The sequence below is a fragment of the Triticum urartu genome, chromosome 7A, assembly GCF_056163025.1.
Source record: "Triticum urartu cultivar PI428250 chromosome 7A, HENAU_Tu73, whole genome shotgun sequence".
Taxonomy (NCBI): Eukaryota; Viridiplantae; Streptophyta; class Magnoliopsida; order Poales; family Poaceae; genus Triticum; species Triticum urartu.
In genome coordinates, this window is record NC_141879.1 from 365,065,123 (window position 1) to 365,078,738 (window position 13,616).

Below are 13,616 nucleotides of genomic sequence, written 5' to 3' on the forward strand. Positions count from 1 at the left end.
TTTATACTAACTTTGTACTACAATTAGTACAAATTTAAGTAATCTATTTTGGAATGGGGGGAGTAGAACTGAGAGGCGTGCTCGCTATTGGGCGGCGCCTACCTGCTTCAACGTGATGACGAGCTGCCGATAGATGGCGGTCACCCACCGCGAGTCCAGTGTGTCTGGCCGTCGCCGTCTGTTTGCTTACTCCAGCAAAGTTTTTTTTTGAAAGATCCAGCACTGCTGGCTTTTCATTGATTAAGCAGGGAGCATGCGGAAAAAAATTCATGATCAAGTGATCATGGTGGGGGTTACAGAGTTGACGCCACTACAGGGGTCGCCATTTGCCTCAAAAATTGAACAGAGATCAGCCTGGGTCACCAAGTGGTGTTTCCAGGCATTTGGCTCCGGCAAGCCTCCAAGAATCCATGTCTTGCCTGATTGCTGCAAGGATTTCAACACTCTGACGCCGACGATCTCTGAAGGTTCTTGCATTCCTCTCCAGCCAAATATGCCAGGCCACCGGCATCATTGTAGACTGCACCCTTTTCCTATTTGCCGTTCCTGCTGCGCGCATGGCTCGTCTAAACCGTTGCTTTGACGATCCCGGAGGCCCGTTTGGAGCGGCTAAGATACTGGCGTACCCCGGGAGGGAGGCAACCTTTCGCCAAATTTCCTGAGGCAGTGGGCACTCCCAGAGTAGATGAACTGATGATTCAAGGCTTCGCATGCACAGTCGGCAGAAGTAGCCATTTACCCATCCCCTCCTCTGCAATCTGTCATTGCACCATAGCCTATCCTGGAGCAGCAGCCAACAGAAGAACTTCACCTTGGCAGGGGCCCAAGCTTCCCATAGGAGAGCCTTGTTGTCCGTCTGTTGAGTCTCCGCGAATTGGACCTTGTATGCCGAGCCTGCTGAGTATTTCCCGGAGGCGTCAAAAATCCATCTGATGGTGTCTTGGGTCCCTGCTTGCAACAGCGTGTTTGCACCCGCAATGACTCGCCACATGAGAAGGAAGCTTGTAGCGATGTCGTCGTAGCCTCGATGTCGCAGATCCTGAATCCATGAGTCATTATGCAGCGCAGCCGCCACCGTTTTCTGTTTTCCTCTCGATCTTTTGAACAGGTCGGGGAACAAGGCGGCCAACGGTGGCGAGGTGAGCCAGGTGGAGCTCCAAAAAGAGGCCATCTTCCCGTCGCCGAGGGTCACCGTTGTGGCAGCAGCAAACTGATCCGTGTCTTGCTGATCGCATGGCAGCTCAGTGCCTGCCCACGGGTGTTCTTGGTGGTGCCAGGCAAGCCATAGCCAGCGCAACTGGAGGGCTCTGGAGAATTTGCTCAAGTTGTGGATTCCCAATCCCCCTTTTTCTGTTGGCGAGCAAACCGTCGTCCAGTTGACCTTGCATTTTCCTCCGGCGAGGTCATCATCCTGTGCCCAGAGAAAGCGCCGCCTTGCTTTGTCAACTTCCTTGAAGAATTTTTTCGGCGCTCGCAACACGGACAGGGCAAAAGTGGGGATTGCCGTGAGAACACAGCGGACTAACACCCTTCTTCCAGCAATTGATATTAACTTGCCCTTCCAGCCGGCCAGCCTAGCTCTTATCCTATCAAGTACAAAATGTAGATGCACAAGTCGTAGTCGTCCCAGCCTGATCGGAAGACCAAGGTATGTTATTGGGAAAGGCCTGATTTGCCCTCCAAAACTCTGTAGAATGAGATCCAGGTCCAGCTCATCGCATCTGATGGGGCTTATTGAGGATTTTGCTTGGTTGAGGTGCAGGCCAGAGGCGTCACCGAACAGCTTAAGGAGTTGTAGCAGCTTGTCAATTTCCTCCTTGTCTGGGTTTGCAAATATTATTGCATCATCTGCATATAGACTGACTCTGAGCTTTACATCTCTGCCCGGCAATGGTGCAATGATCCCATCAGCGGCCGCCTTGGAGATGAGACGATGAAGGGGGTCAATAGCCAAGATGAACAGCAGAGGGGACAACGGATCGCCCTGCCTTAGGCCTTTCTTGTGTTTGATCTGGGCACCCGCGATGCCATTTAGCATGAAAGCAGAAGAGGAGGAGGAAAGCAGGAGGGCAATCCAGTCCCTTCACCTGGCGCTGAAGCCCAAGACCGTGAGGAGTTCCAGAATGTATTCCCAGGACATGGAGTCGAAGGCTCGAGCAATATCCAACTTCATCAGGAGGGCAGCCTTCTTCTTGCGGTGCAGGGACCGGACACAATTTTGGACATAAAGGAAGTTGTCTTGCAGGCATCTTGATTTCATGAAAGCACTTTGGGCTGGTGAAATGAGTGCGTCCATAACCGTTGAAAGGCGCATGGATAAAACCTTTGCAATAAGCTTAGGGAGCGAGTTAATCAGACTAATCGGCCTGAAGTCTCCAACTCTTTCAGCCCCATCTTTCTTTGGCAGCAGCGCCACTAGAGCATCGTTTATGCACTCAAAGTTTGCTCCAGATAAGCTGTGAAACTGCTAGAACATGGTCATAACATCGCCCTTGATTATGTCCCAGCAAGAGCGGTAGAAAACTCCATTAAAACCATCAGGACCCGGCGCCTTCTCGCTTGGGGAGGCAAGCACGGCAGCCCACACTTCCTCCTCCGTGAAGGGATTATCCAGCCCTACTGCCGCCACCCTTGGGAGTCCCAGCTCTTGCCAGTTCAAGGTGCAGGATCGCTGCTCTTTTGTGCCCAGGATGGAGTGGAAATGATCTTGTATAATCTCTGCCTTGTCGTCATGCTCCGTTGCAAGGGTTGTGTCAGTGCGGAGATGGTGGATGAAGTTCTTCCTCTTTCGCGAGTTGATCTTGGCGTTGAAAAAGGACGTGTTTGCGTCGCCGGCCCGCAGCCAAGTGACCCGTGACGCCTGTCTTCTTCGTGCCCGCTCCACCGCTGCAAGTCCAAGCACCCGTTGCTTAAGCAGTTTTCTGAATCTGAACTCTTGTGGCGTCATCTGTCGCGTCTCCATGGCAATATCAAATCTGAGGATAAGCTCATTTTTCATATGGAACTGCACTTTGGCATCGCTGAAGATGGTCTTGCTCCACAGCTTGAGGTCGTTTGCCACTCTTTCCATCTTTGTTTTGAATCTGGCAAACATGCAGGTCTGGTTTACTGGGCGGTGCCAAGCCCGTTGCACTGTTTCTCTGAAGTGGGGGAATTTGGGCCAGAATCCCTCGAACCTGAACCTTGCCCGGGTTGGGGGAGTTGTCACACTAGCGAGCATCAGGGGGCAGTGATCGGAGTAGGAGGATGATGCAGCCATCAACATGTATGATGGGAAGATCGCTTCCCACGCCGTGTTGGCGAAGAATTTGTCGATGCTAACTAACGTCGGCGACTCCCGCTCGTTACTCCACGTGAAACGCCTATTTTTGCACTTAATCTCTCTAAGAGATGCTGAATCTATAGCCCTTCTAAACCTACCCATGATTCTTCTATTAAGGTTTAGGTTGCTTTTGTCCCTAGCCTCGTAGATGACATTAAAATCGCCGTTGATTAGCCACGGGGATCCTCCGGGCGGTGCACTTCTAACCAATTCTTGCAGAAAATCCTCCTTTCTAGCATCGTCCGTTGGGCCGTAGACAGTGGTAAGGAAAAAGCGCTCATTTGTGCTAAGCACGGTGACCTGGGCCGTGATGCTAAATTCACCTATCGCTTGTGAAACTACTGAGATGATATTCCTATTCCAGAAGATTGCTGCGCCGCCGCAGGTTCCAATCGCTGGAAGGACAATGCAGTCCTGAAGTGTGTTGCCTCCTATATCTAACACCATCTGCCGCGACCAAATATCTATTTTGGTCTCCTGTATACACAGGATGGCTGTTCTATGTGATGCTGCAATCTCGCGGACCGATTCTCTCTTTGCAGACATGTTTAGACCCCTAACATTCCAGGAAACAATACTGCAGTTCGTACTACTCATGGGGCACAAGGATTTTTCTCCAGGAGAAAATCTTGACTACTAAGATTGAGATACACCACCTTACAATCAGGGCTCGCCGGCGGCCACCAATAGGCCCCAACTCCCGCCGGCAGAGAAACACCACCGCCATCCTAGCACTACGAAGCAATCCTAACTCGAGCCGGCTTAAGGCCAGCCGCCCCTGGAGGCTACAATGACTAAAAACATCATACATGATCACACCTGGGCCGCCATGGCTGCTCCTTCAGGGCCAAGAAGCCCCGCAGCGATGCAGAGCGCTTCTTTGTTAAGGCGGGTGAGTTTGGCAAGCCCCTCCATGTCTTTCTCCGTGAGGGGTTCCTCGAACTTCTTGACCAGCGCTGTCGCCACCTTGGGAGTCCACTTGTCCTTGGGGCCGAGTAGACCTAGCTCGCGCACAATCCTGAGAGCCGCGCGGTTGGCGACAGGCACCTGGGAGGCGTTGCTGGCCTGCCTTGCACTCTGGCGGGTTGGCACTGAGGTAGCTCTCGATCTTGGAGGAGCAGATGGCCGCTGCGACAGCGCCTTGGCAATGACTGGTGGAGGGATGTTGGTGAAGAGGGAGCGCATTGCAGAAGGGGGGCGCTGGCGTCGATCGCCAGGTGCTGCACTTCCTGGGTCACCACATCAAGCTGCACCGCAACAGAGGACGCTGGAGCTTGTGCCTGGCATGCCATGGTTGATGTGCCTCCATGTTCTGCCACCAAAGCCGCTGCAGCATCGACTGGGGTCTTCTCCAGGGGGAAGTCGGGCGGCTCCACCAGGGCCGCGGCAGCAGCAGAGTCGATCTCCTCAGCCATCCCAAGTGATGCAGCCGGCGTGACCTGGCCCCTGTCTTCCTCGAAGAAACTTGCCACCGGGTCTAGGGAGGGGAGCCGGGCCGCTGCAGTGACCCTGGCGACCGCCATCTTGCTCTTGCTGCGGGGCGCCGCCGCCTGCCTGCCCTTTCCTCCGGTAGGGCGCTGACGACTGGTGGGGGTGCGGCTCCGGTGGCGATGCTCCTGGGAACCCGACCCCTGCTTGGGGTCCTTGCCACGGTCGCTGTGGCCCTGCCCAAGCAGGGTGTCTTTCCACGAGCGCCGGCCGCCGTCATCGTCTCCATCATGGCCGCGCCTGTGGCCGCCAAAAGGCGGCCCATGGCAGCCCGTGGAGGCAACCGGGGGCCTCTGGCGCTGCTCCTGGCCTTGCGGCGCCGTGTCGTCCTCCACCTTCATGTACCAGGTAGCAGGGTAGACAGCCGGGAAGGGGCGGTCGTCGGCTCCCGATTCCGAAGAAGGGAGACCGCTCTGGGGTGATGAAGAAGAGCGCGGCGAGAGCGGAGTCCAATCTTCCACGAGGTCCACGTGAAGCAGCAGGTCGCGTCGCTTCACCCAGGGCGGCGGCGCGACGTCGCGACTCGGCGGCGAGAAGCCGAGCATCTCCTTTGTTCTGCCAGCCCCGCGCTTGATCATCCAGAGCGTGCGTTTGGTCGGGATGTGGGCAACATCCCAAACCCAAACCCAGCAGGCAAAAGTCTTCGTGTGCCCATGCTCGAATGTGCGGCTGTCGAGGCGGTCCACCCTGCACCTGTCGCCGATGGCCTCCTCCGCACCTTCCAGGGACCAGAACTGCATTGAGAGATCTTCAATGACGACGCGGACGTGCAGCTTGAAGTTGTCGTGGGTGACGTGGTCGTCCTCGTGCCAGGCCTTGATCCTGAAGGCAGCGCCGTCCACCGTCACCGTCCCCTCTCTGATGGCGTTGTCGTGGTGCGCAGGGAACTCGAAGTGGACGAAGAACTCCTCCGGGCGGTGGTATGTCACCCGCAGCAAGTGTGGCGGGATCTTGAGCAGCGCCTCCAGAGCCCGGCCCACCGCCATGGGGTTCGACGGCCGCGTCTTGTCCACCGCCGAGAGGAGCACCGCGTGATGCCTGAGGAAGAACTCTTGGTGCTCCATCGCCGGCGACGAGATGACCACCTTGTGGCTCTCCCGCGGGCGCCGAGACGGGTCGGTGAGGAAGCTGCGACGGTCCATCCCCGCCACGATGGGTGGTGGGATGGCTGGAGGAGAGGGGAAGCGCAGCCGGGAGTGCACCGCTGCCCTAGGAGTCACCGGCCCCAGCCTGCCCTTGGCCGGACCGCCCCCCCCCCCCCCCCCCCCCGATGATTTCTCGGATTTTGTGGACACTCTCTGCCAAAATGGCCTTGACGCTTACAGATGATGCAGCGGAGCGGGTCTCTACAATCTATTCTTCGGTGTTCAGTGTTGAGGCATCGAAAACACAAGCCCTTGAACTGGCTTAAGAAGGCCTCGCGGCGTGGGTCGGCATTGAAGGGCGGCCGGTGTGGAGGCCGACGATGCGACCGGCCTGCAGCGGGAGCCAGCTGTTTCTCGCTAGCCTTCCGGCTCTTGCACGACTGATAAATCGACCAGCCACCTTCGTCGTCCGAAGAGGAATGGGTGGTGGCGGGGGAAGGCACTACTATGATGGATCTAAGCTTGCTCTGCTGAAAATGGGGTGGATCTGGAGCGACCGCTGTGTCCGCGGCTGGCCTAGCCTTGGAACTCTCGCCCCGGAGAAGCAGTCGCGGTTGCGGGTGGGTAGGCATGGAGGACAGTGCCTGGGTCTCCGGCACCATGGATTGACCATTGGGCGAAAGGGGATCCGCCGAGGATCCCGGCGAATCCCATCCCAGGCTGCCCGATGGTGGCAGGCGAGGGGTCTGAGGTTGGGACGGAGGGCAGGAGGCCATGGGTGGCGCCGCTGCCCACGCGGACAGCGACGGAGGCTGGTGGCCGCCGCGGCCGGAGCGGCCGGCGGCGTGGGGGAGGGTTGGGGCAGGGGAGGGGAAGCTCTTCGTGCCCAGATCACCTAGCTAGACTTCAGCACATAGGGAGTTGCCTCCTCCAGCATAGTCATCTGGTCATCTATGAATATATTATGTGGTAAGCCTCAAGTTGTAGGCATGGAATCAAAACAGATTAACAAAAAATCTAGTTAGGGCTCTCTTTTAATACAATCGTTTTATCTTTCTGGTTCTTTTCATGCTTTCATCTCATTATCCATAATTATATTTCCAATTCTGATGCTACTTTTTCCTTCTGTTGCTCTCCTGCTGCACTACTAGCATATTAAATATTTTGTTTCAAGAAATACAAGACCGACGATGCTTTTCGGTAGAGCATATGGTCCGTTTACTATTTCAATACAATTCGCAAAATGAAATTTTGTTATTCAGTATTTACTCTTTAGCATTACTATTGCAAATAGTAATACAGTACGAAATTAGACGTATTCAAAGCTATATAATCAAGTGACAATAATGCTAGTTATATTAGTCATACATTATTTTTTGCAAATTTTTGAGCCCACAGTCATATTTCGCACTGGGACCTCGAATTCTTGGAGGCGGCCCTGCGTATGCTTAAACCCTTACAACAGAACGAGGGTAAAAGATGAACTTAATTCACGAGCAGCTTAGCTGATGTGTTGTATGTCTTGATTAACCACGGTTAGGATATGAGATCGACCAGTTGAGGATCATTCTTCTATATGAAGTTTTGCGATTAGCCGGGAATATCAGGCAACTCCATGCAAATTCTAAATTTGCTAGAATGTTTGCTGAAAAAGGCGGGCAAAGTAGCTTCACAGGACTATTGCTACCAGCATCGCCACTATCTCCAATGGACTTGTGAGGCTAGACACAGTAATTCCCATTACCAAAAAATATCACTAGAGACTCATCAATTTTCCCACAGAAACTATTCCCAGGTTTATGTAATATAAGAATCTGATGTATTTCTTTTGCATGTTTAGATTGTGGTTTGTATCGCAGTATGGATTTTAATTTTATTCTAAACTTTGCAGTAGCTAAAGTACCAGAATTTTTAAAATGTTCAATTCCCTCAGGGAGTTTTCGGGACCGTAAATGATGATTGCATGCATAATTTTAAGAATAAGAATAGTGTGATATGAATAATAACCTGCCAACAAGATTGTTGGTACTGCCAAGATTCACAACTATGAAAAGGGGGTGGTAAAGAAAGCAGAAAAACACTAGAAGGGAAACATAATGAATAGATATTCTTGAAGATCTTTAGTCGTCAGCATTTCCGTTGAAGTGAAAACATACTGTGAGACACATCTCGATTGACATTTATCTGTTGAAAGGAGCACTCGAAATGTTCATCGTCGATGGTTGTGAAGACGTTGCCCATAGACACATGAGGTTCAATAACAGAGCTGTGGCAAAAGAGATTGTCAGGTGCATAGCCAGATGTATTAACTACTAGAGCCCGATAAAAAATTTCTTACCTGAGTTGGTCTGCATCCGCACCATTTTGAGATTGAATCAGAGAGAAAGAAGCGTCGTTCTCTAGCTCACTGATTAATATTCGGACGGTGGTAAAAGGCATCAAAAAAGTAGTAATGATCATGCTAAAAGACGGACACATGCACAATTCCTGGATGGTAGAATACTCGAAGCACATCAACAAACAGCCTCTAGGCGCCGTTCGGAGCAGAAGATGATCGCTGGTGTGCGGCTACCGCGAATATCCATTTGGCTTTCATTGTATTGTATAAACAGAGTAGCATTCCATGTATAGCCGGTGCCCTGCCGTGCTCGACCGAAGGAATTAGCATGGAAACTGCTTCATAGTTAGAGGGACTAATCTCTTGGCCAGATCAAGGTACTGAAAAACAAACAATAATATTTTTTTCAGCAAAAAATCTTTCGCTAGTACTCAAACCTCCAGTAACACATATACACACCTGCTGGCCATTATTGTGCTGCAACACTGCGGATGGACATCCTTGCCGGCAGAGACAACGGATGCCGGCAAACGCGTCTTCAATACTAGCCATGCTCATGGTGGAACCCCGGCTTCTGTTGCTCGCTTGACCATCTCCCAATCCCTCCATTCACCCGATCAGTAGATAGTAGTGCTACAAGAGCGCAGGGAGCAAAGGCGAGGAAGATACTTGATATATGCAAAAACAAGAGCTGGACCGTGGCATTAGTAATTACACGCCCATACGGTTGGTTGCGCGGCTGAAACAATGGAGCGACAACAACTTTGCACCCTTCTTTGGATGCATGCCAAGGTACTTTTTGTCTGCAAAATCGAGTTCATCAGGCTGCAGGTAATTACTACAAATGCTCCACAACCGTATTCATTTTACCTATACGAAGATAGCAAGTTTTAAATCCCCGGACTAGCACGGCATAGATCATTTTATCAGTCTCAAACTGTGTCGAATAGTGTCCAGCAAGCTAGACAAAAATGGCAATTTTAACACTACTGGACAAGTGCCCCACACCCTAGAACTTTTGGTAAATAACCGGAATCAGCCAATTCATTAGCTCACCCAAAGTAGCTACTGGAGCGCCATGCTGGTTCAAAAAGGTGCCACATCTGTTTGCCCCGAACACACCTGCAAATGCCAGACGGCCTGCTCTTGCCTATGAATGAGATGCCTACTTCCCATTAAATCAAAATACCTCATAGACATACATATTTTTAAGGGTCTTTCCCACAGGAACATCCACAATAGATCCAGTGCGCTTGACAAGATCTCCTTCTTTAATAGCGGTATCACTACCAAAGACACACTAGGTTGCCTTTCTCGGCCCCTGGCTCCATAAAGTGTCGGCTCAGTTTTCCTCTTTAGTCAAGGCGAAATTTAACAAATGATAAAATCGGAACCTTATCCACTAAAGGTGCAGATCCCAAAGCAAACGAACGGTTCTGATAACAACCATCCGAGCTAGTGTGCACAATAAGTTATTCTTCACCCGAGGTAATTTTATAATCATTTCATAATTAAATTACATTTGGATTTCAAATAGTTACATTCGTATTGATTCAATATGTAAAATTTGGCATAAGAAAATAAAAATATAGGTCATAAGACACGAAAATTTACAGTTTATGTGTATTTTACACTATGTTTTTACGTTTGTAATTTTACATAACATAAAATATTTTTTATGATGATTATATATTTTCTTACGGTCTTTTTTAGTCGGAAATAAGACAAAACTTACTGATGAGGACATGACTACCTTGGATACGACCAAAAATATTGCATACATGCATATTTTTCAGGTGATTTCTAGTGCAAACTATTCAATAATTTATTTATGTTATACATAACAAAAATACTTCACACACTTTTGTGTTTTGTCTAATTGCAGGTGTATGGGACATTTGTACAATCCACATATGAAGATAAGGGAAAAGGATAAGTTTAGGTTCTGTTCAAAAAGTCCTCTCACGTCACTCTTGGGCCAAGAGAAGATAGAGTCCAAGTCTCTCACGTTCTGAATTTAGATTCGGACTGCACAGTCATACCTGACTCAAAACGCCAACAACTTTTTCATACGGACTCCGAATTGGGTGATTCTTTTTTTGTTGGAAAGTAGATTTCGTGCTCTTTCTAACCCAATTGGATTCACCTTCAAATTCGTCCAGAGCATTGAGATATCGACGAAACAATCTGACGTAGCTACATAATCTGAGTCAAACAACAAGTCCAAAGGTGTTGCATCACCTCCACTTGGGCCCATGAGCCTTGTACGACCTAGGATTAGTTTTAGGCTGCCTTGGGACGTCCTTCCACCTCTTTGGACGCCACCCCTTGCTCCTATATAAGTAGATCCATCTAGTAGCTTTTTCCTTGGGTTTTATTTAATTAAAAGTTAGCCATCGCTGCAACTTCGTGTACTTTGTTTGTGTCCAACGACCAGACCAAGATCGCTTATGAAACACCACTTTTATCAATACTTCATCCATACTCGCAATATTAAGATTGCTTAATCATATTATTGCTTGTTCTTTGATTGCTTGCAGTAATAGACCTTCGTGGTCAGGTTGATCGTGCTCCAGCATGGTCAGTAACCTCTCGAAATTGGTTTAGTGATTGCTAAGGCACAACGTCGTGCACGTTTGTAGTCGGATCGTCAAAGTCGTCTCCACCAAATCGATAGTTATCATCTCATCGAAAGATCGGGACACCCTCGCCTCTATCAAGTGGTATCAGTTTTCAAGTTGCTCGGTGAGAATTTCCAGTTTTTTCTAGATTAGATTTATTTTTCTTACCTATTGTCCAAGAAAAAAATAAAAAGAAGTTAGATCTATTCATCCTTTGTCCAAGCCAGTCTGAGCCTTTGCAATTTTCTTTTCATTGCTTGCATAGTTGAAATATCGGTTGCATCGTCGTGTCGAGTTGCTGGTCTTAGTGTCTAGTTTGTTTAGAGTTTCAAGTTTTGTTCACATTAGTCACGCCGCCGCTCCATTGTTATCCCTTCCGCTGTTGTCAGGACCCCGATTCCAAGTCACATCGATCTAGCCGGTAACACCTCATATCACATTGAGGCCTCACGCTCGGTATCCCCACGGGTGTCGCCTTACCATGGCCCGGGACCGTTTGCGCCTTTTGGCTCACGTATATGATAGTGTCGCTAGCATCCATATGACAGAGAACCCGGGCCGACATGGCTAGTCGTGAACCCAAGGCGGAGCAGACCTATGGAGACAGCCATACATGAATCACATCGAGCATGTCGGTCATCAGCGAGTGAATCCGGGCTGTAGCACTGGGTTAACAGGACTCCGGGGAACCCGGGCTGTAGCAGGCTAGGCAGGACTCCGGATGTCACCGCGTGACATTTCCCCGAAGGGACAGACATAGGAACGAAGTGAAACACATGCCGGCCAGTAAAGTGTCCTGAGCAGTAGTGCTGGGCTAGCAGGACTCCGGTGAACCGGGCCGTAGCGGACTACTATGGCTCGAGGAACACTAGATTACATTTCCCCATAAGACAGGTTGCCAAGGATAAACAACTAGATTGTCGGATCCCACTCATACCAAGCATTTCAATCATACACACAATATGCCCGATATGAGTACATACAACATGGCATCACAACAAAAACTCTACAACTCAAGTACTTTATTCATTAGGCTCCGAGGAGCGAGATATTACAAACATGGGTATCATGACCCAACAATCATAGCATACAATCAAAGCACATGCGGAAGCTTAACATGTCTGAGTACAGACATCTACAAATGAAAAGGCTGAGAAGTCTGACTATCTACCAGATCCTGCCGAGGGCACAAGATCGTAGCTGAGGTATCAAGCTAGACGTCGAAGTCCACGTGGTACTACTAGCGAGACTGAAATCTCTCTGCAAAACATAAATTAAACAAACGTGAGTACAAATGTACCCATCAAGACTTACATCAGAACTAAGTACATATGCATCGGTATCAACAAGGGGTAGTGGAGTTTAACTGCAGCAAGCCAGCTTTGACTCAGTGGCTAACCTGAACTACGACTGCAAGTAACTGTTTTGAGGTGGCGCACACGAGTCCACATATTCACCATATCAATACACCACTATGGATCCGCTCCCGTCTCCCTACGAGAAGGCCATCCATAGCACTCACACTTATCTTGCGAGTTTTAGAGTATCCACTTTCACTTGTCTATGAATAGTTATAGGCAACCCAGAAGTCCTTTACCGCGGACACGGCTATTCGAATAGATCATTTATAACCCTGCAGGGGTGTACTTCGTCACACATGTTTCCACCACTTAGCGTCTTCACACGACATGTGCTCGGCAGACTTCAAGCGAAAACCGACGTGGGTGTGGACCACGACCTGACTAACCACACAAGTCTCTAGTCCAGGTATATCGCCTATTCGGGTTCCATCCGCAAGGAAATCTGGCCGGGGTGTCCTCAACGGCCCCAAACGATGTGTACAGGGTTCAGAGACGCCAAACGGGCACCCGACATACCCGGCCATCGTGTATCTACCGCATCATAGCCCACCCCTAGGGTCAGCGCTACGCACGGCCGCCAACACATAACCTACAAACACCAGAACCTAGTTGCAACTCCTGGACAGAGGACGAGAGGGGTCAATAAGTCAAGCGGGGTCATATTTTAGGGCCCAATGTGTGGTAGTAGCTGTTTCATGGATCACAAACACAGAACTCAGTTCCTGAGGACGGTTTCAGTGAGACAACCCACCATGTACTCCTACATGGCCTCTCACCGCTACCTTTACCAAATTGTGTTGACACACTTAGCTCGCACACCGTAGGACATGTTTACACACCTCCGATTCATCCCCGACGAACCTGACCTGACACGACTCTATGCAATAGCAGGCATGATAAACAAGCATGAATGAGTAGGCACGTCAGGGCTCAAACAACTCCTACTCATGCTAGTGGGTTTCATCTATTTACTGTGGCAATGACAGGTCATGCGGAGGAAAGGGGTTCAACTACCGCAACATGTAACAGTTGAATCGTTGTTGTCCTAATGCAGTAAAGAGAGCAGGAGTGAGAGAGTGGAATGAACAAGGGGTTTTGCTTGCCTGGCACTTCTGAAGATATCATTGGGTCTTCATCAGTGTCAACGATCACAGCGTTGGTACAACGTCTATCGAGAGGGGACAAACACCAGCAACTGAGAAAGAACTCAATCAACACATGATGATATGAAACAATATGATGCATGCTATGACAAGGCAATATGAATGTGTTTTGCACTAATGCATCTAGCAACAATTTAAATGAAGTCCATATGGACCAAGGGTTCATATGCAAACTCCATATTTAGCATTTAAAATGCCATTGTCATGTTTTCATTTATACAGGGGGTATAAGTTGGTT

General features: G+C 49.7%; 1 protein-coding gene across 1 annotated transcript; it reads right to left on the reverse strand.

The window, feature by feature from the left end:
* Positions 1 to 2,467: 2,467 nt before the first annotated feature.
* On the reverse strand, positions 2,468 to 3,919 carry LOC147959618 (uncharacterized). The gene has a single exon (XM_087532775.1). It carries the CDS (start codon positions 3,917 to 3,919, stop codon positions 2,468 to 2,470), a length of 1,452 nt encoding a protein of 483 aa, XP_087388901.1.
* Positions 3,920 to 13,616: the final 9,697 nt, after the last annotated feature.

Excerpts from the sequence above, each read along its gene's own strand:
- LOC147959618 (XM_087532775.1), bottom strand. The coding sequence starts at position 3,919 with ATGAGTAGTACGAACTGCAGTATTGTTTCCTGGAATGTTAGGGGTCTA.